Source organism: Mesoplodon mirus, assembly GCF_964341445.2.
Source record: "Mesoplodon mirus genome assembly, chromosome: 7".
NCBI lineage: Eukaryota > Metazoa > Chordata > Mammalia > Artiodactyla > Ziphiidae > Mesoplodon > Mesoplodon mirus.
The window spans coordinates 63,434,062-63,460,209 of record NC_138983.1 but is presented as its reverse complement, the minus strand read 5'-3'; the positions used below and the strand labels follow the sequence as shown (position 1 = coordinate 63,460,209).

At 43.2% G+C, this 26,148-nt stretch overlaps 2 protein-coding genes across 5 annotated transcripts in view; both read left to right on the top strand.

Annotated features, from left to right (window-relative positions):
- Positions 1-8,318, top strand: part of IRAG1 (inositol 1,4,5-triphosphate receptor associated 1) — a 121,405-nt gene extending 113,087 nt beyond the window's left edge. For all 4 annotated transcript variants that reach the window (XM_082626811.1, XM_082626810.1, XM_082626809.1 and 1 more), the window contains 2 exons: positions 79-210; positions 5,239-8,318. In XM_082626811.1, coding sequence (XP_082482937.1) covers positions 79-210; positions 5,239-5,482 — 376 coding nt within the window. In that variant the 3' untranslated portion in view covers positions 5,483-8,318. The remainder of the gene's footprint in view (positions 1-78; positions 211-5,238) is intronic.
- Positions 8,319-11,567: 3,249 nt separating this feature from the next.
- Positions 11,568-25,397, top strand: LYVE1 (lymphatic vessel endothelial hyaluronan receptor 1). The gene is made up of 6 exons (XM_082626299.1): positions 11,568-11,856; positions 15,320-15,491; positions 15,601-15,740; positions 21,997-22,302; positions 22,941-23,019; positions 23,562-25,397. The coding sequence occupies exons 1-6, from the start codon at positions 11,772-11,774 to the stop codon at positions 23,746-23,748; spliced, it is 969 nt and encodes a 322-aa protein (XP_082482425.1). The 5' UTR covers positions 11,568-11,771; the 3' UTR covers positions 23,749-25,397.
- Positions 25,398-26,148: the final 751 nt, after the last annotated feature.

Below are 26,148 nucleotides of genomic sequence, written 5' to 3'. Positions count from 1 at the left end.
GTGCCTCCTCTAGCAACTCAGGAAAGGATGCTCCGCCCCTGGCCTTTCCAGACTCAATTGTTTGTTGTTGCCTCCCAGATACCAGGAAGGTCTAAAGAAGACCAAGGAGCTTCAAGACCTGAAGGAGGAAGAAGAGCAGAAGACCGAGAGCCCTGAGGAAGCTGAAGAGGCAGAAGAAGCCGAGGAAGAGGAAAAGGAGCAGAGAAGCAGGTTGGAGCCCTCGCCATTGCTGAAATGGGTCCCAATTCATTTCATTGCACAACATCCCTGGAGGTGCCAGTCCAGGGCAGTTGTGGGTCTAGGGCCCAAGTGAGCAGCCAACAGAAACCAAGAGGGCACTCATGTTGGAGGAGGAGGCAAAGGAAATCCCAAAGAGCTCAAATAGTTAATAAGAGGACGTTTGCAAGAGCTGAGGGGTCAGAGGTTGTCAAGGGCTGGGCCGGCAGCAACCAGCAGTTCTCAGGAGCTGAGAAAATGCAAGGGACCACAGTTAGCTCATTGCCCAACCATTCCCATGAAAGAGCCAAGTTCAAGGAAGTTGGCCTGAAGCCCTAGAGGGGAGCTGGGACAGAGAGAACACAGGGAGGTAGGGGATGAACTCAACTTTGTGGCAAAGGAAATGTACAACAGGTTCCTTCCATGGTGATCAAACAAGTTTGGTCGCCTGGACATTGTCTCCACTTTGGTTTGGAAATACTTGGATTTTTCCTTTTTAATATACTTTATATTTCAAGTGCATTTTCCACTAAATCATGAAAGATATATGTAACAGTAGATAAAGGTAATGTAGATCCTGCATCTTGCCCTACCTGTGCCCTATGGATTTAGCGACATATCGACGTCCTGGATTTTAACAGAAGGCCCCAATTTCTTATATCTGGCCCTATTATCTCTGTTAGTACATTCAAACCAGAAGTCTTGAATTTTGATTTTTTAAAATGTAGTTACCGCAAACTTGGAACACTTCACCAAAATCATTGTTTTTAGACTCCCAGGTTACCTTGGGGTCCAGGATGGCTTCAGCCAACAATGATCAATTAATCAAATCAGCTGCTTCCTTTGGGACAGGGTATGTGTCTGTGGCTCATTGCTGGCAGACTCTGGAAATCACATGCACCCAATGAATAAGGTAATAAAATGCGGATTAGAAGTGAGATGGACATGCTTCAAAACACATAGGAATGACCAGGAGAGCCTAGTTGGTGGAAGATTCAACCAGAGTGAGAGGTGTCAGCCTGCATGAGTCAACCCCAGTGTTCAAGGGGAGAGCTGGAGAAAGGGCTTCACTGTTGGAAACAAACCTGTGCAAGGGCACACCACCTCCCCTAAGGAGAGAAGCCCAGTTTTCACAGTGAAAGCACAGTCCCTACTCCAAGTGGCTGGTTCCTATCCTTCTTGGTCTTCTGTCCCTCCTGGGTGTCCTCTGCTCTTGTTTTCCAGGCCACCAGACTGTCATCGCTCCTTTAATGCCGTCAAGCCCAGGCCTGGACTTCAAGCCCTTTCTTTGTCTCCCTTCAAAACAGAAACACAGGCTGGGACTTCTAACCCTTCCAAACACTGAGAAAGAACAAAAGAGAACTAAACAGAGAGAGTAGAGTACATGGAATATAAACAGTCTGGTTTACAAAGCACAGGGCTGGAATCCTTATCTAACTAATTTGATCTTGGGAGGTTGTCCCTCCCATTTCATGAAATCCCAGAGGAAGTGAGCCTGTGCCTGGCTTCCCCTCTGTCCAGCTCCTGGTCAGTAGCACATGGCAATGGCCGCCCTTTGCATCCATCGTCCAAGAGTATCCTCTTGGTCCTGCTGATCCTGAAAGGCCTCGTTCTCTTTCTTTCCCAACTTCTGATCCCTCTCAGATTCACTTCTTGGTCTTATGAACATGCCTGTACCTCAGGTGGTGGATACCAGGCATCAGCACAGCCCTGAGGTGGGTCCTCGACCTTCAGCACGTGGTGTAGCTTCACCTGTTCAGGCCCAGCAGTGTGGCATCATATTCTCTATAACGATAGACACTGCTATCCTAGATACTGCCCACCCACAGTTACAGGGTCCCTTCCTCACCTGTCACCAAAACCAGACTAGCCCTGAGAGCTGTTGTGTTCAGTGTCAGGCAATCCATTCATTCTCAAATCCCTTACATACACAGTTGCCTATAGGCACCTGTACTCAAGCATAATTCCCCCCATGAAATTTTGGCATCTCATTAACAAGCAAGGTCTAAGGTTATTAAAAGTTCCATGTCCTACTTAGTGCATTTTAAAACCACTGGGCTAACCCCAGCGGCTGACCCCTTATTTAAGAGATTCAACATCAAACACTAGAGTCTTTTTATCTGAATCTCTCCTCTATTATAATAATATGTAATAATATAATCTGTTGTCAATATTACTTTCTGGAGGATCAGCTTAAGTGAACTTTGGGTGAATCAACCCAATATCTTAACCATATTAAGACACAGAACACAGTCTTCTGACATTTAGGTAATGCATGGAACAAGTGAGACTCATAAGATGCAACAGGGAACTGTTGTCTTTTCTCCCACTGTCTGTTCACACTGGCTTTTTGGGGTTAAGATGATACTAGGCAGACTCCTTTACTCTTCCAATAACTCTCAGAAAATAGAAGTCCTCTGGTCAAGTTTAAGTCCCAAGAATAACCTCATTTCAGTAATGAAAATGGCCAGTTCCCTGAAATAGTCAAAAGCCTGAACTTCTCCCCATACCTCCTGGCCTCCAGCTCCACTCTGCTTCAGGAAGGAAGCCTATAGTGGAGACGGAGCTGACTTCTTGCTCTCTGTCACTCCTGCCCTCCACCCCAGCTTTGCTAATGCAGCGCCTGACCTCTCCAGAGCTAACGTTGGGAAAGGGGATGGAGATTAAGGGTAGGAAAGGTATTACCTGACTGGTCTTCTTGTGAGCGGGTTCCAGGCCTTAGCAGGCATTTAAGGTTGACCTTCTGATTTTGTTCAGTGTGGTGTTTTATGGGACCTTCAGAGAAAAGCACCCCTCCTATCCCCCAGCTCACACATGTTCATACCATTTCTGAGGATCTCTCAACTGCAGGTCCCCTTGTGAGGTCGAATGCAGCTCTTCTGGCCAGCTACTTAAAGTCCTTCTCTCAGTTCTTAGGCAGCTGGAAGTACACCTTCCACGCTCGGCTTCTAGGTAGCATTTCCGGGCAGGGTCTATGACATCCCATGCCAGCCTTCCTTCTCCTGACTACATCCAGTTAAGGTGAAATATACACTTTTGATTCACTAGTGGTGGGAGGATGGTTTTCCGTATCGTGGCCCCCTGCTCTGATGCCACCAAGCAGTTCAGCAAGATTCTCACTCTTCACATCTCTCAGGTGGGAGTTACACACAGTCTACTCAATGTGTCCCCAGATTGCAACATATCAAGCTCACCAAGCAGCATCTCCGAAGCCCCTCTCTCCAGGCCCAGGTGAAGGGGCAGCAACCTCACCCTTCCCAATGGAGGAGTAGGTAGACCTCAGAACAACCAAAAATTGATTTCCAAAGGAATTCTATTTCTAATCTAGTTCCATTTCTAACAGCTTTTGTAGGCTGGAAGTGGGTAACCAGCTAAGGGTCACGAAGCCAGATCTTGCCCTCCTCCTTTGCCAGCCCACTTCAGGATGGGGTGAGAGTGGGATTCTCCCTGCTCCAGCAGCTTGTTTTGGAGCACAGAAATACAGCCCAAAAGAAAGACTGTGTCTTAGCATCCAGTTGTATCTGAATAGAAATTAAAGAAACTAAATGGGGCTGAAAGAAACTAAGCTTCCATTTCCAAATTCTCTCTCCCCAACAGTTGTGAAAGTAACCAATGATTTTCACCTCAGCTCATGTACTCACTGTTTTGCTTTGCTTAATTGTTCCTGAAACAATCATCAGCGGGTCCCACATGGAAGAGAAACCAACCAGTGCTTTAGCATCCAAGGCAGGCACTCTGAGCATCTGATCCCTTTCTACGGAGAGTATGTGTTGAGTCTCTACCACTGTCAGGCACCTAGCTCTCTGCTATTAGAGACAATAGCTAATCTGCTATTAACTCTCTGAATTAGAGCTCTCTGCTTCTCAGCAAATGGTCTGCATATTTCAGTGTCTGTGTGAGCCTCAGGATCTTCAGAAAGACCTCATGTCCCTTTTCTCACCTCTTCCATTTGGTGATCCTCAGTATTCTCATTGTTATTTTTAAAAATAGATCCGGGATTAGAAACAGGAAGAAATTCTAGCTTAATGAATGTGTCCAAGGCTTCTCCAGAGAGCTCTAAGAATGGACTCTTCAAAGCAGACCATCTGACCAAATGTCTTTTCAAGGGGCCACAAAAATGAGTGGAAAAATTGAAAGGCAGTTGGGAAAAGAGGAAGAGAGAAAAGTGGAGTGAAGCAGGCAAACAACAGAGGGGGAGGGATGAAAGGGAAGGAGGGAAGAGAGAAAAGAGAGTTGAGAGGGAAGAGAAAAGTGTGGAGAGAGCAGAGAAAGTGGAGGAGGGGTTATTTGGGAATGAAGATGAATAGGGCTGAGAAAACATCTGGAATAAGTCACCCAGAGGTTGCTGGAGGCTACGGGTCCTCTGGAGGGCCCTGGGACAGTTTGAAGTGAGCTCTTGAGGTTGATCTGGTTCCTTGAATTACTTGTCGAGTAATTTATTACTCGACATTGAGAGTCTTCTAGGAGTTTATCACAGTCCTTCCACTCTAGATACAGTCAGGTGTGGAACTGAGGACAACAAATTATGCATCTGAACATGGAGGCGGGGGACAGGTTAGAACTCGGAACTGATCGCTGATACCACTAAGTGCAGAAAAGCTGTTGGTCCTGTCTGGATGCATGGGAGAATGGGTCAGCCAACCTGTTATCTTGGGGCTTGGGAGAGTTCAGATATCAATGACCATCTCATGAGTAGATGAGGCCATGTGCGAATGGATGAATGATCACACAAATAAGTAGAGTGTTCTAGCCTAGACTCTCCCAATATACAGGCTATAGACTGGTGGCATCAAAATCACCTGGGGAAAAAATTTAAACTATAGTTTCTTAGACCATACCTTTGGAGATTCTTATTCAGTAGACCTGGGGTATTTTGAATAATTGCTGCCAAACAACTCTATGCACAGCTGAGTTTGAGAACCACGGCTCAAGACAACATGGAGAGTATTCCAGATGGAAGTTCTGGGCATCGTATATGTGCCCAATATACTAAACCCTCCACCTATGTTTTTCATTTGACAGCAAACTTGAAGAATTGGTTCATTTCCTACAAGTCACGTATCCCAAACTCTGTCGGCACTGGCAAGTCATCTGGATGATGGCCGCAGCAATGCTGGTCTTGACTGTTGTGCTGGGGCTCTACGGTTCCTATAACTCTTGTGTGGAGCAGGCCGACGGGCCCCTTGGGAAATCCACTTGCTCGGCAGCCCAAAGGGACTCATGGTGGAGCTCAGGACTCCAGCATGAGCAGCCTACAGAGCAGTAGGAAACCCGACAGCCAGCCAGTGCCCTGCTCCAGCACACAGCCTGCTGCCCTTTCCCCAAGCATGATGTGTCAGGCCTGGGCGTGGGCACACCACTGCTGCCGTCAGGGGAACAAGCAGGGGTTCTTTCACACTCGGCACCCCTATGGGAGCTACTCACACACAGTAACTGATGTTCTTGGAGGATCAACAAAAAGCATCAGTGGACAAGGAAGTGGCCTTCACCAGGGAACTCCAACGGAAGGGATAGTTGCCTGCGTCAGCTCACATGGCTGGGGAGAAACAAAACACTTTCCTTATAGGCTACAGTGCGAAGCCCCCTCCCCCTCCCCATTTTCCTCTCTGCCATTGATCCGAAATCAGGAAGGATTGTGTCTAAAGGCTAACTCTGCCCCCAAGGATCAGACCTGGAATTTGGAGTCTCACATGAGTATCTTCCCATTTCCCATCTCATTCTTACTGGCTCTCCTTCAGCCTTCCCTTCTCCCCTTTGCAATCAGAGTTTCTCTTTAGGGAAGTCAGAAAGGTTTCTCAGAAAAACGTTTAGGCTGATTTTTAGCTCAGTGCTTGAAATGAAATGGGAAGATGTAAATGAACATATATTCCTCTGTACACATACACAGAGCACACTCGCACACAGAACACGCATGCATGAAGCCAACTACCCTCCAAACGTGTGCTCTGGGTATGTGTTAGTGTTAAAGCCAACCCACAGATTTTCACTAGGTGTGGGGCAGCCACCAGGCACCTGTTCAGTGAGCTTTCTACGTGGACTTAAGATGTTTGAGAAGCACTGAAAACTCATGGCTTCCATGGCGAACTTGCTGGTCTCCATTTCCAGGGCTAATTCTGAGCTGCTGTAGAGCACAGTCTATCCCCTCTTTGTTCTCTCTGGTTGAGAGCAGTTAACCCGCCTCTCAGGGGGAAAGAGGAGACATGATGCACTTTCAGCTTCGCTGTGCCCACATGCGAGTGTGCATCTCCACTGCAGTGTTCCAGTTTTAATGGCATTTCCAACCAAAGTGTAGGTCTCAGAGAGTTCCCATTGTTTAGCAGAAAACTGAGAGTGCATCCCACCTCCAGCTGGACTTCTCGCTCCACCTTGAGAGCTGCCGCCTGCCTTCTTGCCTCGTCAGTTCTGGGGGGTGCTGGTTTCTGTGTGGGTTTTATGGTGGTGGCTTTGCTGTCGTTTTTGTTTTGCTGTTGACATGTGTTTTTGTTTCTGACACTCATATAGAACTTCCTATGAGCCAAACACTGTATTAGGTATTCTATAGGGATTCATTCATTGAGTCCTCAAGAAAAAGAAAACACTGTGACTCTTCCCATTTTCAGATAAGGAAACTGAAGCACAAAACATGCAAAGTAACTTGCCAAGGATACCCAGTTAGTAAATCATGGGGCTGGAAGTCAAACCCAGCCAGGCCGGCCCCAGGGGCTGTGCTCTCCACCCCTGCACTAAGTTGCTTCTTCCAAAGGTCTCCTAACTGGACATCTTACATTCCAGTCCCACTCCCCTGAGTGGCCCTTCAGCCACTCCAAGCCATTTCTGGTTCCCAGACTAAACTGTTTTCTCTCACTAGTTTTTCTTCTGCCGCTCTCCTCTTTTCTTCTGGTCACTCCTCAGGACCAAGTGCAAAAATCATCCCCGCCATACACCTTTAATGGCCCCCCTCCAACTCCCCACCATACCCCACATAATAGGTCACACCCTTCTCTGTGCTTTCTGGCACTTTCTAAACATTTTCATTACTACTACTAATGACCATTACTATAGTGTATCAGAATAACTTATTTATGTGTCTGCCTTTCCTAGCATTTTTCCTCAAAGACAAGAACCATGTCTTACCCATTCTCTGGGTAAGTGCCTAGCATGGTGGCCGATACTTGGGAGGGTATCATTAAATGTTGGTCAAAAGAACAAGTGAGCATTCAAGGGGGTGGAGAGCAGTCTGGGAACAGCTGACGTTTTGCATACTTCCCAACACCAGCATCATCACCACCAACAACTCAATGAAAAAAATAACATCTTTATTAGCCTCGACTTGTTCCAATATTTTTCAGTCTACTCTGTGACCTGATTAGCAACAACGTTTCCAAGCTCAAGGGCTAGGCTTGATGCAACCACTCCTTTCAGAAAGACCCACCTAGGTTAGGCCCCACTGTAAAAACAACCTGCTGTTCTAAGGGGAGCATCCTTTCCAGTGGCTAGAAAACCACTGTGAGAGAAGCCCAAGCCAGGGTTGACCAAGGATGTGCCATTAAGGTAAAGAGGTGCAGATCATGGCAGACGGACTTTGGCTGCATGCATGGATGGTTTGCCCTGCCTCTTCCAGGGGGACTGGATACACTGGAGGACGTTTAGGCCCTCAAAGCCAAAGACAGGATACAAATGGAGCTCCAGAGAGGCTGGCTGTGGGCTGGCAACATCCAGTCTCAGCCTCCCGTGAAGAAGGACCAGGCTGAGCTGGCCCATCGCCCACTTGGTCACAGGGTTCCCACCTCTGCTTCCTGTTGAGACAAAGGCCAGGAGAGGAGCTGCAGTGAGCTCTTGACCCTCCAGCTGCTCCACAGAAAGGCCTGCAAGAATGCTTCCAGACCAGGCCCTCAGCCAAACGACTCTGTGAGTAAAGGGAGGTTGAGGATGAGAAGGAACAAAAGAGTAACCATGTTTCTAAGGGCATTCCTGAAACAGGACTTGGGGTAATTCTTCAGGAAAAGCAAAGATGACCTGAGGCAATTGGAACTGTTGCCAAAGCAGCAGTGAAATGGACAGAAACAGGCCCTGTATTTCCAACAGTGATATTGATCTGAAATAAAAGTTCCCTTCAAAATGCCTCTGAGGTCTGACATTTCTGCTTGGCTCTAGGACTCTCTGTAGTTACTCCCTGTGTACAGCCTGGCAGCCTAAGTGGAGAGGGAGATGCTGGATTTGTGTATCACTAAACCTCACACAGGTGTGCTAGCCTTGAAATATAGAGTGTCACATACCTGAGTTTGAAAATAAAAGCACATTTCCAAACCTTTGGTAGCAGCTGAATGCCTCCTCATTTTGTGGAGCTGGGCCACAACCTTGCCCAGCCCTGAATTAGAATCTACTTTCGGATAACAGTGCCTCCCAGAAGTCCCCAGCCCTCGGGTCACTATGGGCTCCCTCCCAGGGGCTGGATCAGTTCCTCTCCTTCTCATCCTCATTCCTGATCCTAGTTTCCTGTATCTTCCTGGCCTATGTTTTTTTTTGTTTGTTTGTTTCTTGTTTTTTGTTTTAATTCAGACATTTTGCTGTGATAGAGACTGTTAAGTTTTCACCAGTCTGATTTCCACATCTAGATTTTATTTTTTTTTTAAGATTTTTTTCAGTGTGGACCATTTTTAAAGTCTTTTGTTGAATTTGTTACAATTTATGTTTCATTATTTGGTTTTTTGGCTACGAGGCACGTGGGATCCTAGCTCCCCGACCAGGGATCAAACCTGCAACCCCTGCATTGGAAGGTGAAGTCTTAACCACTGGGCCACCAGGGAAGTCCCTAGTTATATTTTTTAGTCTTTTCTTGCAGCTAGGGGCAAGGGAATGTGGACCTTCCAGATCCAATTTCCTACATAGACTCTCCTGCCCAGTACTCTCTATCCTCTATATTCCCCCTTCTGCCTGTCGAATTCAGAGCATTCAGTTGAGGACCTGAGGCCCGAGAAGTTGGTGGGACCACCAGGTGGAAGCTAAGTCTTTGAATGGGCGCTCACAGAATTCAACTGTGACATGAGCAAGAAATAAAATTTTAGTATATTAAGCCACTGAAATTCAGGAATGTTTGTTATAGCCATTAGCCTACCCCAACTAATGCATACAGAACCAGAAACAGGGTACTTCAACAACAAATTTTCAAAGTATGAAACCCTGGCTTAGCAGTCAAGTGGCAGGAAACCAGAACACTGATATCAAGGACTAGAAATATGGTGACCTATGTTGTGAAGAAAACAAAAATACTTGGTAAAATTGTACCCATGGTAACTTGAAAGACAGTCCATGGGCAGCCTATAGCTCTAGGAGAAGTGACTGGAAAGAATCAGAGTGTTGGAGTGTGTGAACCTTTATTGGCTGCCTTTTGAGAGGCATTGCAAGAAAAAGAAGTACTTGGGAAAGAAATGGCTATTTGGAAACAGAAAGGAAAGAGGATATAGAGTTCTTAGATTGAGGCTTAGAAAACCTGACTCCTTCTAAACCCCAATCAGACTGAAAAGAGCTTGAGTGAAAAAGAAGCAATAAAACTTTTCAGCTGAATTAAGATCAGAGCAGCCCTATGGTAAAGGCCAGATTAAGAATATGGCCCTTTCATCTGTGGTTTCTAATGAACTCAGGGTAGCCACCACTAAATTAGAGAGGGGGGAGCATAGGGCTGAGAAAAATAAATACATCTTGAGAATTGTGACTGGGAAAGGATTGGGGGTGTGATTATTGCACATGGAATCAAATGGAAGCAAATAGATCAGAAACCTAAGTTTGTGAGGGAATTGTATTTATTGAACAGAGATACAAGCCAGGACTAAAAACTCCTTTGATTGTTAAGTTAGAAAACAACTTTTGGGATCCTAAGCTTATATCAGCAGAAATCAGATTGTACAAGCTGTGCTACCCCCAAGGAGCCCGTACTCCCTAATTCCCACTACAAATGTGGCCAAGGAAGATTCTATCCAATGAAGGTGGACATGGGACGTGAGAGTTTCTCCTAGAAAGCAGAATCGGGGTCTAATCAAAGGTAGGTAACTCTGGTTGGCAAAATTTCTAAAATGCCTCCCCTCAAGATGTACCCCCTACCCCAATCCCTGGAACTTTTGAACATGAGACATCACTCTTGTTATGTTACATGGTGTGGTTGACTTTCAGTAGGGAGACCCTTTCTGGTTCTTTTTTTCCCTTCCTGTCTTCCTTCCTTCTTCCTTTTTGTAATACTTTAGCAAATGCTTGAAGGCTAACTGTCTTTCAGGTGTGATGCTAGCTTTAAGGATAATGACGAAGAGAACACAATTTCTGCTTTCCTGTCTCTCTGGCTCCATGGTGATAGAGGGGTCATGTATATTTCTGAGGTCCCTGTAACCTAGGTCTTGTGCTCACCCAAGTAATGAGGTCTAAACTACAGCTATTTAAGGGATATTCCCCTGGTCCTTTAGAAGCTCTCTATGTTTGTGCAGAGAAGATTCTCCTTTCATTATTGGTATCTTCCACACCAATATCTAACTTTATGACCAATAACTTTTGTACGGGAAAGAACTAGTTATCCATACACCGTTCCTATAAATGACATTCCTTTTGGAGAAAACTAATAACCCTTTTCCCAAGGCATTACTCTCAAGCCAGAATTCCGTAATTGCCATGGAAGATAAACCACTGAAACTCTAGCAGGGGAAACAGAGAGTGCAGACTGCTTGTGCACAGTGCAGATAAATCTCACATTCATCAAACAAAAAAGAGGAAGTCTAAATTGAATTTTCACCTACCAGAATATGAGAAGTTTATCAAAGAGAGAGTTACTATATAAAGGACCCCTGTGGTGACCACTATTGTGAAGTATTAAATGACTGATTTTGTAAATTGCCCCCCTAGTCATGTTTTGCATGAATTTTAATGTGTCTGGTTTCTTTGAAGCAGGAATCACCTGTAGCAGGGTAGAAATTTCAAACATATAAAGAAATCCTGAAGGGAAGCATGAGGACTCTGTCCTTGGTATTTAAATAATCATTCATTTTCATGAGCCTCAGCCTCATTCCCCCACAGATCACAAGGATATGCAGTCGGAAAAAGAAAAAAAAAAAACCCACTGATAGTGGGAGGAAAAGCAGCACAATCCATGCTCAGTCTCCTTTAGAGACAGAGGCATTCCTAAGAGTATATAACTGAGTGGACTCCACAGTCAACAACGAACTGCGTAAGAACCGAGCTGGCGGGGGAGGTAGGTGGTGGCAGGGAATATGGGAATTGGGGAAACCTTCAGCAGTTCACCCTGTGCTATCTGCCTTCCTCGTTTGTGTGTTTTCTGAGTCAGCATTAGCTAAATTTTCCAGAAAGCCATCCACAAAGTACAGCCTGGGCATTCAAGGGACGTCACTCATTTCCCCTAGTGACCTTGACAAGTCAGAAGCTTGAAAGCAGGGAAATCCGGATGTCTCAGTTATGAAGTGGAGCCGTGTGGGCCCCCACTTACTTCCAGAAGTCTCCATCCAGACTGGTGATCGTCTGCCTCTGATACTGCTGGTGCCCATCTGAGGTGCTCCTCTGGCTCTGAAGGGGCTGGCACAATGGCCAAGTACTTCAGCCTGGTGTTGTTTCTTGCCTCCATCTGGACCACAAGGCTCCTGGTCCAAGGCTCTCTCCTCACAGAAGGTAGGTTTCTTACCAGATTGCCAACATGAGGCAAGGCAAGATCTTGCAAATTGTCCTAAGACTACTAAGTTCTTGACTGAATTTCTGGGGTGGGATGGCGCTCAGTGTCAACAGAAGATCTCATTGGTAGTATTGCTCTGCCAGAAATGTTTTCACCATGTTGTCAACTTCACCAAAATGATTCTCATTTACCTTTATGTTATCTTGACTTTTATTTTTGGTTATGGGATATTTTTAATGAGGATATTTTGAAACAAAACATTGAGGAGAAATCACTTGTTTTAAAAAGTGTTTCATTGAAGAAGCAAAGCATGATTGTGAAAATTTTTAAGCAATCACCAAGCCTGGGGAAAATGGTTAACTTTCACAGAATATTGGCCTGTTTTATATTTTTGGAAGTGTCAGTATCATTATTTTTAGTTTTACTATACTATCATGGAATGCTTACGTTTTTAATACGCAGTAAATGGCAAATTAACTGAAAAAAATCTGTGAAAATGTAGGTTTGAAAATTAGTCATCAGCTCCCTACCAAAGGAATGACTTGAAATGATTCCTGGGCTTTTGAGCTGCCTAAATGGTAACCTCATTCTGCACTGTAGGCAAAACAAAATTGTAACCACAGATCACTCATTGCAGCTCTGGGCAAATGAAAATATGAGCACTTTAAAAGGAAAATTATGTGTTCCTCTGTTGGAAGATGCCCTGAGGTATAAAATATGTCAGGAACAGGCATCCAGAGTTGATTCCGATATTGTCATACTCCATTTTATGAGGGAGGTTAGAGTTAATATGGTTGATTTTTTTTCAAATACCAGAACTGTTACTTTCAAATAAGTTTGGCCCTCTTTGACATCTCCCTGGGGAGACTATTCACTTTTCCCCCAAATACTGCCATTAATCCTCAAACTATTATGGAAATTGTTCTTTGACATTGACTCAGCACAGTCTTTGGACCATCCTCAATAATGGCAAAATTTTCCTAAGGGAATTGAAATTTTGGAAACAACTGAAAGTTATACAGAGCCATGATTAGGAAAAAGGTGGTTGATGAAGGTGAGTGGATGAGGATGGGCGCTAGTATTTTTGAGGGCCTATTTTTATGTACTATATATAGTATATAAAATATATATAAGAAATATATATATATATATTTCTTAAGAAGACACTTTATAGATGAAGGAACAGGCTCAGTGAGGCCAAGCAACTTGCCTAATGTCATGAAGGCAGTAAATAATAAAGCTTGGGTTTGAATTCAGCTCTGATTCCTAGGTATATACTGTTTCTACTATGCTTTTTGTTTCCTAAGAAAGCTTGAGGAAGGGGTTACTCGAATATCACTTGGATTCCAGCTCCCTGTTTTTGTCCTTAAATAGGAAAGCATAAAATCTATGAATATTTGTTGACTGTCTACTGTGGACCCAGCCTCCACTAGGTACAAGTTATATAATTTTAAAATTCTGGCAAAAATTCTGTAAAGAAGATATAACCATCCCCCTTTTACAGCTGAGAATGCTAACTTGCCCAAGGTCCCACAGCCAATTAACAATAGAAGAAATATTCAAAGCTAGGTCTATTGCCAAGAATAGGTCTATCATTACTCATAACAATAATATTTAGAGTAAAAATGATGTATGATGAGAGTATCAAGACCACATGACAGTGTAATTAATATACCTTCTCTACCGGTATTCCCAAAGAAGCAGCCATAAGCAAGCTTATGAGTGAAATGGGCCAAATTCCAGGACAAATGGTGTGTTCCAAGAGTTCAGCTCTAGTGGTGTGTGTGTGTGTATGTGTGTTTGTGTGTGTGTTCATCTTCCCCCCCATCGCACAGTGGGAAGCAGAACAGTGTCCTAGTTAAGAACTGAGGTTTTAGTATCAATCATAATTGGGTTTGTGCCCCCAAACTGCCACCTAGTTGCTGTATATCCTTGGGCTCAGGAAAGTTACTTAATCTCCCTGAACCTCAATTTTCTGTCAAAACAGACAGGGTTTGGCACAGAGTGGCATCTACAGGTGATAGAAGTTGGAATTAACATTGACATTGGTATTAATATTAATATTAATATAGTATTAATATCAGTGTTGGTGTAGGTATTAGTGTTAGCGCACACCGTCATAAGAGGCTGTTCTGTCACAAACACTCATATTGGGTGTTGGCTCTCTGGTCTCTCTTTTGGTGAGAGCAGCGTCTGGAAGCAAACAAGGCTATCCACAAATACCATACATCATGTTCATTTCCCTTCCCCCAACCCTCTGCTCCACACCAAGGTCACATGGGGGACTTAGAAATGCTCCTTCCATGTTTGCAAGAAGAAACTTGCTTTAAATTTAAATACCACCTTAGACAGTGGTCAAAGCATTTGACTAGGAATCCAGTGCACAGATCTGTGTTCAAGCAATTACTTGGGAGATTGAAATGCCCTTTTACGGACTTTTGTGGATGAAGCCCAATTGGAACAAAGGACCAAAATGCAATGCAACTTTGCAATTTCATACAGGTCTATAAATCCCAGAACCCAGAGAGAAGGGATCAAAGGAACTCTCAGATTTGTTAGATTTTGAGTAAGATATTATTCACACCTGTTCAACTGCCTCAGCTTCCCTAGGGAGGTCAGTCATTAGCAGACTAAAACCAAAGTGCTTTGAAGGTAACATAATGATACTATGTTATGATTTATTGAGTGCCTACTATGTGGCAGGCACTATGCTAAGCATTTTTATTTGAATTAACTCATTTCCCTTTCACCACCCTATACAATAGATACTGTTATTCTTTCAATTTTCTAAATATGGAAACTGAGGCTCGAAGAGATGAAGTTAACCAGCCTAAATTCACAGAGCCAGCAAGCGACACAGGCTAGATTCAAATCCAGGTCTGACTTTAAAAGTCTACTTCCTTTATTTAGTTTCTCTGCCATGCAAGCTTTACGATCTGACTCCTCTAGGAACTTCTGAGTAAGCCTGCCCCCCAATGGTCAGAGAAGGTTCACTTTCTATTATACCAAGTGCAACATTTTTCAGCCCATCTCAGAAATAGTGCTGTCCCCAACAGACATTGGAGTATTGTTCACTATTCTGTTAACCAGAGTCCTGGATTCTATCTTTCTCAAAGTCTCAGACCCTTCATTTTATAGACTCCAAAAAGGTTTGCAGAAGCTGCATCCCCTAGACCGCACCCCAGGAACTGGTAGCCAAAGCCTCCATGTAGTGAACAAGGAACCTGAGTGCAGTGAGGGACGATGGACTCGGACCTGGTGAGAGGTACAGCATGGATCCGGGCAAGCACCTACCTAACCCAGCAGGATGTCCTTGTGGAAAATGTCTGGTCTGTGTCCTATTATTTCTAAACTTCAATCCCAGCTGCTGCGTTGAGGCAATGATGCTCTACTAGGAAGGAGAGCCTGAGGGCTAGGGGCAAGGACAGCAGCACACTGAGGGCCTATGTGATTCCTTTGCAGAGCTTTCCACCTCAGGACCATGCAGAATCATGGGGGTCACTCTTGTGAACAAAAAGACACACCCGCAGCTGAATTTCACAGAAGCCCAGGAGGCCTGTAGGCTCGTAGGACTAACTCTGGCCAGCAAAGAACAGGTTGAAGCAGCATGGAAATTTGGCTTTGAGACTTGCAGGTGAGAAACAGCTGGATTCACAAACACTGTGGGAGCTCTTTTGGCTCTGTGTTCTTGTTCAGCAACAGAGATCGATGCATCCACTCAGTTCATATGTATTCTGTTACAGCTATGGATGGGTTAAAAATCAGTTCGTGGTCATCCCTCGGATTATCCAGAACCCCAAGTGTGGGAAGAATGGGGTGGGTGTCCTCATTTGGAGAAGTTCACTCAACCAGCGGCACAGGGCCTATTGTCACAACTCATCTGGTGAGTCAGATCTGCAGCCTCTCCACATAGCATGTTTTGTCTGGATTTCAATAGTTCTATAACCATTCTGAGAAGAGTAACCCTGAGCAGTAGCAGAAGCAATCATGGTGATGGCCACTGAATCCTCCCAAGACTGCCTCTTTGACCAGGGTAGAGGTGTCCCTCTCAGAGCAAAAAGTTAGAGAAAATATGACAGATTGACAACATAGGGAGAAGGCGTCCCTGGAGGCTCCATTACCCACCCCGCCTTCATCCTACGAGATAAACAGGATGAAGGGAAGGAAACATCCACTATGGACAAAGCAAGGTACTAAGTTATCTCGCTGAACCTTGACAATCTCCGTAGGAGGTGTGCTTTATCATCCCTATTTTGCAGAGGACATAAGTACATTCGTCTAAGGTCTCCTTACTATGAAGACTCACACATAGATCTAACTCTTTCCTTTATCCCACATTCCTTTACAGGAGTGGAAATTCAGATGCTATATTAGATGTTTTTAAGAACAAGACCCAATTTTCATTTAATGAAGGAAGGAATTAAAGCTAGAAAATAGAACTGATTTGCTCACAGTCATCCCTTTAACCTTGTTGGGAGACCTTGGAGGCCTTTAGCCCAAGTGCTTTACCTAAGTAACTTCTCAGAAAGTTTTTCTTTGACTAAACACTTGTTCTCACTTTATCATAAGAACCTCTGTCTGATTTATTACTCTTCACACATACTCATAAATCTGACCTTCTAAAGGTCAGATGGCTCAGTGGTCATTCTCTAAGATCCAAGAGATAAAAGTGCACCAGCAGTGTTCTGTTGCCCAAAGGCAGCATAAGGTCCGAGCGGTTCTGTGAACCAGGGAGCCTTGGCCCAGGAAGGGCCGTGAAAGAGACTTTGTCCACTTCACTCACTTCATGGATGAAACGACTGTAGCTCAGAATGGAGGTTTACCTTATTCAAAGTCTTACAGTCAGCTAGAGGCCGAGTCAAGACTGGAACATAAGCTTCTTCCCATATTTTTTCACCACCCTCCTCCCCTCGCCTCTGCCGCCTGTCTATCACTTTTGGCTGCGGAACTGGTGGTTTGCATGCTTGCTCATCTGACGGCCAGTCCATGCCGGGTAAATGGCCTGGGCTTTTAACTTCCCGGCCTTCCTGCCAGCTGTCAGTGCAATGATAGGACACCCGGCCCTATGGACTAAATGAAAAGGAGTCAGGGGAGATGACTTGGATTTACATGTTTCCTCGTGGTTTCATTTAACTGGTATTTCCATTCCCTGTGCTTCCTATATACTTAAAGTTAGGTGTAGAGGCTTGATTAGATTCATGTTTACTAGGTTTGGCAAAAATACTTGATAGATGATGTTGTGTCCTTTAGATCATATCCCAACAGAAGGCCCTTAATGTAGGTATGTCCCACTGTTACATGCTAACTTTGATCATTTGAATAAGACGGTGACTGCCAGACCTCTCTAATGAACTCAGATATGTTTTCCCCTTTGCAATGAGGAGGTAACCTATAGTGTGATATTTTGGCACCATGCAAATAGTCTGGCCCCCCAATCATCTTTTTTTTTTTTTTTTTTTTCTTTTTGAGGTACACGGGCCTCTCACTGTTGTGGCCTTTCCTGTTGTGGAGCACAGGCTCCGGACGTGCAGGCTCAGCGGCCATGGCTCACGGGCCTAGCCGCTCCGCGGCATGTGGGACCTTCCCGGACCAGGGCACGAACTCGTGTCCCCTGCATCGGCAGGCGGACTCTCAACCACTGTGCCACCAGGGAAGCCCCCCCAATCATCTTTTACCTGATAGTTCAAGCAGACATTGATGATCCTAGCTGGAATCAATTATTATATGCAGGACTGCAAAATGATAATTTTCTAAATCTATTCTTCCTTCTAAATCTATTCTTCCTTCTACATTCTAAATCTATTCTTCCTTCTAGCTGGCATTCTTTGATAAAGAAGAATATCTCTCTCTCTCTGTCTCTCTCTCTCTCTGTCTCTCTTTCTCTCTGTCTCTGCCTCTGTCTCTGTCTCTCTCTCTCTCTCTCTCTCTCTCTCTCTCTCACACACACACACACACACACAGGTCCTCCCTCCCCTTTATACAACCATGGACATGTAGCATTTTACTTACTCTGTGTTCAATATGTTATAATCAATTTTACAATTATTATTCTTTTTGATGCTCAAATTGTCCCAAATTTGGCGAGTGGGAGCCCCTTCTAGTTGACTTTTGTTTTCATCCCATTAGTATTTGAGCAAGTCATTGCTTTCTGGCATGATAACATGTCCCAGGCTCACTTTGTACTTTCTTTATCCCACACATGGAGTCAGCCATTTATTTCTCCAAGGGGCCTTGGTTCTTTTTAGTAGAGAATGTTGATTCAAAACCAAGATCTGCATGCAAGTTGTTCTCATTACTACTCTCATTTTCATGGCTTCTCGGTCCTTTTTAGTGGGCAGCTAGGAAAAAATATACATATATATATTGCATTTGCATTGATATTTCCAACTCAAGTTTAACAATTCAAGTTTTTTCTTTGTTTACTTTGTTCTATACTTGCATGTTTTTTCTCTTATATGGAAAATTCTTGTTCCCAATAAATAATATATTTTCTTATCCTACAATAATTTCAAAATTATAAAAACAGCATTATTAGGAATAATAAACCTACTGAATGGAATTTGCAATTCCTTCACGTTTCTTTTAGTCCTCAGAAGACATCCCTCTAAGGATGTACTCTCAGAGAATTGTGTACAAAAGTGACTTGAGAAAATTTGCTACCCTGTGTGCTTATGTTATCATTTTGAAATAAATCAGGTTCACCTGCTTCTGTTTGCTGTCTTTGTGAGGAACAGAGTTATCCTAGCCCTCATCTTCTCACTAACCTAGACTTACCCTATGCTTCTTTGTTTTTGTAACTTTCTTTTTTATTGCTATCTTGTGAGCTCTGAGGATCACAGTAACCCTAAACCTGACCCCAAACCTTATCCTAATTGTCTTTCTTACTGCTATCTTTGTGAGCTTTGGGAATCAGACCAAAGTGCTTCTAGTGCTCGGCGTGCACCACCTGTTTCATGCTGTTCCCTCTGCCACAACGCCCGTCCTCTTCATCACCTGGCTAACTTGTATTCTTTATTCAAGTCTCAAGTACCGTCTTCTTCAGGCAGCCTTTCTATACCCCTGACTCCTATCTTTCCTCTTGGACACCAACCACACCGTGTCTAATATCTATCAAAGCATTTGGCACATTCTAGAGAAATTATATTTGTAGTTTGGAGGGAAGGAGAGCCAGGTCCTAACACTTCCAGGTGAGACACATTGTGCCCCCAACCAGTAAGGGACCACGGGATCAGATTGCCGTTGCTCCCTCACACGGCGGCCTTCCTGGCTACACTTAATGAACAGAGAGGCAAAGGAAACTAATTCTTACAGATATTACAGATTATGCCATAGATTCTGCTAGGCCCTACACATTTACTGTTTCATTAATCCTCAGTGAAATGATACAAATGTACCACTTCTACTTTCCAAGAGAAGTAGCTGATGCTTAGAGTGTGATTTGCTGTGGCAACAGTCAATAAGGGACAGAGCCAGGATTTAAACCTTGAGCCCTGCCACTTCCACGTCACCTTCCCTGGTGATGACCACACGTCCGTAATATACCAGGCCCAGGGTGGGTCCTTCACATGAGTATTTTTTAAAAGTTCCCCAGATGATTCTAACCTGCAGCCAGAGTTGAGAACCACTTTCCTCTAGAAGATCTCTAAGATATAAGTTTTAGAATTCCAGATACTTCCGCGTTCTCCTATTTCTGTGCAATTGCAATCATCTCCTTCTTGGCTCCTGGTTGCCCTTTCTCCCATCTCTATTTCATCCTCCACACACCTCTTCTGATGATTACATCCCTCCTCCTCTCCACAGCCTTGGGTGGCTTCCTATCAGAGACTCTGATGTGAACTATGAAGACTTCTGCACATAAAACTGGGCACATATGAGAACTTCTGTATATCAGTTGGAAGGTTTGCTGCCCCCAGTTGAAAATTCCTTCTCCCACAGAATAAATTCCAAATTCTTTACCATGGCAATTATGACTCTTGATATACTGGCTCCAACCTATCTTCCCAGTCTCATCTCCTACTTGCAGTTTTTCATGCTCCCCGTCATACACACACCCTACACGCCAGCCACACTGTGCTCCTTGTCATTTTCTGACATACCTACACTTTCAAACTTCTGGATTCTTGGGTTACGCTGTTCTTATTGACTGGGATATCCTATTCCCTCTTCCATACTACATGACCTGGAGCTCTATTCCAGCCATACCAGCCTTCTAGTCATCAAACATGCTGAGATTATTCAAATTCAGGCTCTTGAATTTCCTGTTCTCTTTACTTGGAATGCTTTTGCCCTAGATCTTCAATGACTTGCTACTTTTCATCATTCAGCTTAAGGTTTCAGCTTAAGTATCACCTTCCCAACGAGACTTACTCTTATCACCTTATCCAAAGTATCTGTCCCCATTCCTGCCCCTTCCAGTTTGATCCTTATCCTGTTTAATTATCTTCTCAACATTTATCATCCTCTGAAATTTCTGGCTTATTTTTTATTTTATTTTATTATCCGTATCCTTCTTTCCAATAACACATAAGCCCTTATGAGCAAGGACTTGGTCGTATTTGCACCACATCCCTAGCATCTAGCACAGCACCTGGCACAGAGTTGGAGCTCAATAAATATTTGTTGAATGAGCGCATTAACTGTCCACATCCTGCTCATGCCGCCTCCTCTGTGAACTCCCAGTTATCGCCTCCTAGCCTCATCAAAATACTTCTGTCCTCTTGGAAACAGGAATCATCCCTTATTTGTCTCTGTATTCTCAGTTCCCAGTGCAGTATATCGTGTTCAGTATACTTTTCCCCTGATATTAAAAACTGTTCATTTTTTTGAAGGAAGTATATGGCACCTGCTTGAGAACGGGAAATGTAGCTAAAAATCCAGGGCGGCATTGGTGGTATAGTGGTGAGCATAGCTGCCTTCCAAAGTCCAGGTCAGAGGTCAAGGATGATGCCTATTTGAATAGAGGTCTTTTCAAAATGAAATGAATAGTATAAAATATTGACTGAATGCATGTGGGGTCAAAATGTTTTATCATGTTTACCATGGCCTTGGTTGGTAACTTTTACTTAATTTTCAAAAATAATAGAATAACTTCTTCTTCATGACTAACATTCCAGCTGATGCTACCCACTGTCACAAATAACTAGAGATTTAAAAGAGATGCAAATGCATATTGTAATATATTGCCTGGCTCTGCCATTTCCTGGCTATGTGATTTTAGGCAAATTATTCAATTTCTCTGAATTTCAGTTTCTTCCTGTATAAATGAGGGTTTTATAAAATTGTTTAATGAACTGCCATGGTTGACTCAGAGCAAGATGTTCAACAAATATTAGTTTCCTCTCTACCACATTCAACAGATTGGAGAGCAAACCTACATCCCTCCCTTGTCTCCCATCTCCTTAAAAAAAATTTTTTTTTTTGATGAGCACAGAGAAATCTGGTTTTAGTAGATCTCTGTCCTCAATTGGTGTCATGTGTGTATATTTGGTCTCCCCATCTGCTCCTTTCTTCATTTCACTTTTCCTTCCTTCCTTTAGACATCAAGTATTGAGCATGTACTATGTGCCAGCCACATTGCACATACCATGATGACCAAGACAGACAGGAATCCTGCTTCCAGGGAGCTCACAGTCCAGTGGGGAGCAGTGTAGTGAGAATCATGACAAGGGAAGTACAAGGAGGTACAAGAATGTATGTCTAGGGATCCAATCTGGTCTTCAAGTCTGCCTAAGAAAGAGATATTCAGTCGGAGACCTGAGGGACAAGGAAGAGTTAATAAAGAGGGGCAAAGAGTCTTACAAGTGAAGAAAGCATCCAGGTCAAAGGTTTGGATGTTAGAGGAAGCATATCAAAGAACTGAAGGAATTCTAGCATGGCAGGGGGAACGAGAGAAAGACCGATCAGGTGAGGCTGGCCATGTCAGCAGGGGCCAGATCATGGAAGGCCTTATAGGCTGTGCAGTACAGGCAGTCAGGGAAGGATTCTAAAGGAGGAAGTGATATGATTATATTTACATTTTTCTAAGACCATTCCAGCTGCAGTATAAAGGGACTGGAGGAGAGTAAGACTAGAGACAGGCAGACCCATTAGGAGGCTATTGCAATACTTCTTTCTTATTTCACTTTTCCCTCCCCGGACAGATACCTGGGTTAACTCATGCTTTCCAGAAATTATCACCACCGATGATCCCATATTCAACACGGAAACTGCAACATACACAACAGAAATGATTGTCAGTGAGAGTACACACTCAACGTTGTCTACTGATGGACCTGACTCTATTACACCCACTGTGGCTCCTGCTCTGGCTTCCACTTCTATTCCACGGAAAAGAAAATTAATTTGCATAACAGAAGCTTTTATGGAAACGAGCACCATATCTACAGAAACTGAATCATATATTGAAAATAAAGCGGCATTCAAGAATGAATCTGTTGGGTTTGGAGGTAAAAACTTTCTGTCTGCATTATGTGTATGTGTTTGAGTGTGTGTGTGTGTGTGTATAGCAGACAATACATAGAAACTAGCCTGTATCCAGATTGAGCACTCAGGACCTGACAAATACAAATAAAAGCTTAATGCAAATTCAAATTTCATAAAGTTCTAGAACTTGAGGTCTCTAAAGAGCCTTAATGATTAAACTAAAAATCATGGGTCTAAAATAGCTTCACTTTTAAAACGCAAAGACTTTTCAGAATAAATTACTATCTATTCATATGCAGAAGTTTTTAAAGTATATATACACACCTTAAATGCCTATGATTAGCAAGTTAGTGTTCCTATTTAAAGGGTCTTACACTTGATTTGCTCCAAACTTGTCACCTCAAGGCCACAGGGAGGAAATGGACTCTGTCATATTGCAACTTTTAGAGTAGGGAGAGCATGAGGCAAGGCCAAGGATTCTATAGGTAGGAAGCAAAGAAGCTCATGTGGGCCCAACTCCCCAAGTGGCCCCTGTGTGGTCACAGAGAAGGCTCTTCCGCTCTGTCTGTGGTCTCCATCACGTGTAAGGATGAGTCATTAGAAGAGCAGTGCACAGTAATGTCTACATGGAGGAACAAGGCACGGTCTCTGTCTCCCCCAGGTGTTCCCACGACCCTGCTGGTGCTTGCGCTCCTCTTCTTTGCTGCTGCAGCTGGCCTCGCGGTTTGCTACGTTAAAAGGTGGGATTGTTGGCACATGGTCAGTCTCGTCATCTTTGTCACATCCATATCTTGTGTTTATCCAGGGTTGTTATTGACATTTCCTTTGTCCAAATGGAGATGGCAATACTCTTATACCATAAATGTTCTCCCTCACCTCACCTGTCCTCTCTACCACCCAACCTTTCCTATTATTTCAGCACTTGTATGTTATCCGGCCTTTAGATATACGTCAATGGCTGTCCCTTTGAATATCAAGAAATAAAAAGAAAAGCTTGACATCTAGGGAAAAATGGATATGCTTTATTTGATTTTCAATTCTTTGTTTTTGATGAGAGGGTGTTAAGGCCAGCCTAAAGTTTTGCCTGTAAACTTACTGTCCTATCTAATTGCATCCATCCAGGTGGGGATGGGTTAAAGTATTTGAGGGTGCATGTGTTAGCATCTCTCTGAAATAAAAATACCCAGTGTACTATGCCAATATGGGCCATCACAAAACATTATCTGTTGTTTGATGTGTTACATAGAAGTCTCTCACTTTAATTTTGTGTTTATGCCTACAGGTATGTGAAGGCCTTCCCTTTTACAAACAAGAACCAGCAGAAGGAAATGATAGAAACTAAAGTAGTGAAGGAGGAGAAGGCCGATGATAGCAACCCTAATGAGGCATCAAAGAAAATGGATAAAAAACCCGAGGAGCCCAAGAGTCAACCCAAAACCACAGTGCGATGCCTGGAAGCTGAAGTTTAGATGGAAGCTGAAAGAAATAAGAGGACACACCTGAGGTTGTTTTCCTTCCTGATACACATCCTGGTCCCAGATGGGGAGCCTATAAAAGGGCCAAAGAACCAAACAAGCAAGTCTACCCTTGGTTCCTAACTAGAGTCAGCTCAGGGCTACCTTTGGACTCTGGAGTTCACCAAAGGGAATTCCCTTTTCCTTATTGCAATCCTTTCTGGATCCTACCCTCCTACCTCCAAAGCTTCCCATAAACTTTCTAGCCTGGTTATGTGTTAATAATATCCCAGTGAGAGAAAGGAGCTTGTGCAAAGCACCTAGACCTCAAACAGCTAATCAGAACATGTTTGTCAAGAGGCCTTTAGGCTGCCTGAGAATAGGTGAGCTGAGAGCCAAGAAACCATTGAGATCAAGGCTTTGTCTATTGATTGACTCTACAGCCCAGATCCTTTCTTCAGCTCTGGAAAGGAAACACTTATACCATCTGGCATGTCCTTCTGAGCCAGGCAAGAGAAAAAGAAGGAAGGAAAAGTTTAGCAACTGAAGGACATGGAGATTCCCGTGACTTGAGACCTAATCTCTGTAAAACCAAAATAAATAGAGAAAAAGAATAAGGCTGAGGATATTGACAGCATTTGTCAGGGACTGTAAATACAGACAGGGTCAAAGTGTTCATCTCTGAATAATTCTAGTTGGAATCACTTTTTAGAACTTATACACACTTACTTTTCTCTCTCTCTCCTGCTGCTGCTATTTTCTCTAGAAGAACATACTTTCTAGGGAAAAGAAAGTATATTCTTTTCTCCCCCCAAAAAAAATCTCTTAAAAATTTCTATTTTTATCATTATAGAAATTATTACTGAATAAAATTACTGTGTTAAAAAGCAGTAAAATTTAATAAACATTTGCTGAATGCCTACTATATGTCAGGTACTGTGCAAGTTATTACATTCTATAATTGAATATTATTAATAAAAAATTGCATATAGTAGAATGTATGAAGCTTATTTTTTTCAGTGTTGATATCCCCAGCTTTCCACTTCCAAAACCAATTTTTTTTTTTGCTGAGACTAATCTACTCATTATTTTCTCGTGAATATGGCAACAATTGTAGCCTTAATTTATTATTAACATACCTAAAAAGTACATCATTACCTCTATACACCAAAGTACATTTTTTAGATGTCATTAACCAAATGTATCACTAGCTCTTCTTTTTCCAGCAAAAGGAGTCTGAGAGGTGCAGAAATATTTGTGCTAAAAAATAAAAGCATTTAGAAAATTCCTTTGCTCTCTTATTTACATAGATGCTTTATACCTTTCATGCAAAACTGAAGTGATCTGTTGTTTGCAAACGTAAGAGAGACAATTTTGGTAGCTGAAATACATTTGAAAACCCAATAGTATATATATCACTATGTGAGGCTCTTCTTGCTTCAGATGGTCTTATTTTAAGTAGGTCAAGTATACACACATAAATTAGTCCTTTACTTTGGATTCAGGTCCTACATTCCAATCTGTTCCAGAGTTCACAGGAAGCTGGAGATTCAGATATCTCCTTTGTCCTGTTTCTCTAACTTTCTCTCCCCCTCTCTCTAGCCTTTCTCTCTGAGACTGCTAATATCTTCTTTCCCTCACCAGTAACCCCACAATTCCATGATCCTTTCAACTCAGAGGCCATACCTGTTGGCATAGTCTTTTATGGTTGTCCCACAAATATTAAAATTTGGTTTAATTGCCAAGAATTAAACATCAGGAGATTTCATAGATTTGTATTTCCGTTCCCTTGAAAACCGGCAAGATCTGGAACTAAAGAACCCATATTCCCTCATAGCCATAGTTACTAATACTGAGCAGTGGCTGCCCCCTTTAAATGGGAGATGCTTTCTCCACCTCACCACAGTCCTCACCACTCTATTGCAACCTCACACCAAAGTAAAGGTGCCATTTCCTATGGATTTTATAGTACTATTGCCTTTTTTGTCCACACCCAGCCCATTTCACTCATTTACAACCTACCTGGCCCTGAGCTCTATGAGTTTAAAACTCTGATTTGTCAGTCCTTAAGCTTTATCAGCCTCAACCAGTTCTCAGGGAGTGAAGAAGAAAGGGAAAGAGCCTAAATGGTGGTCTTCTGTGTTTGCTAACTGGAAAACAATCAGATCTTCCACACTAGGTCTCCCATCCGTGAGCATCTACCATATATTAGGATACTATCATCTTCTGTTAATTTAGACAAGAATATGCCCTACTCAGGAGGAGAAAGGAGGAAAGAGAAAAACCCTACCTAGCCACATATAATCACTAGATAGACCAAATGTCAATTGCAAAAATACTGACGAAAATGTAAAACTTCCATCATTATGGAAAAAAGGAAGGAAGGAAGGGGGGGGGGGGAGGGAGGGAGGAAAC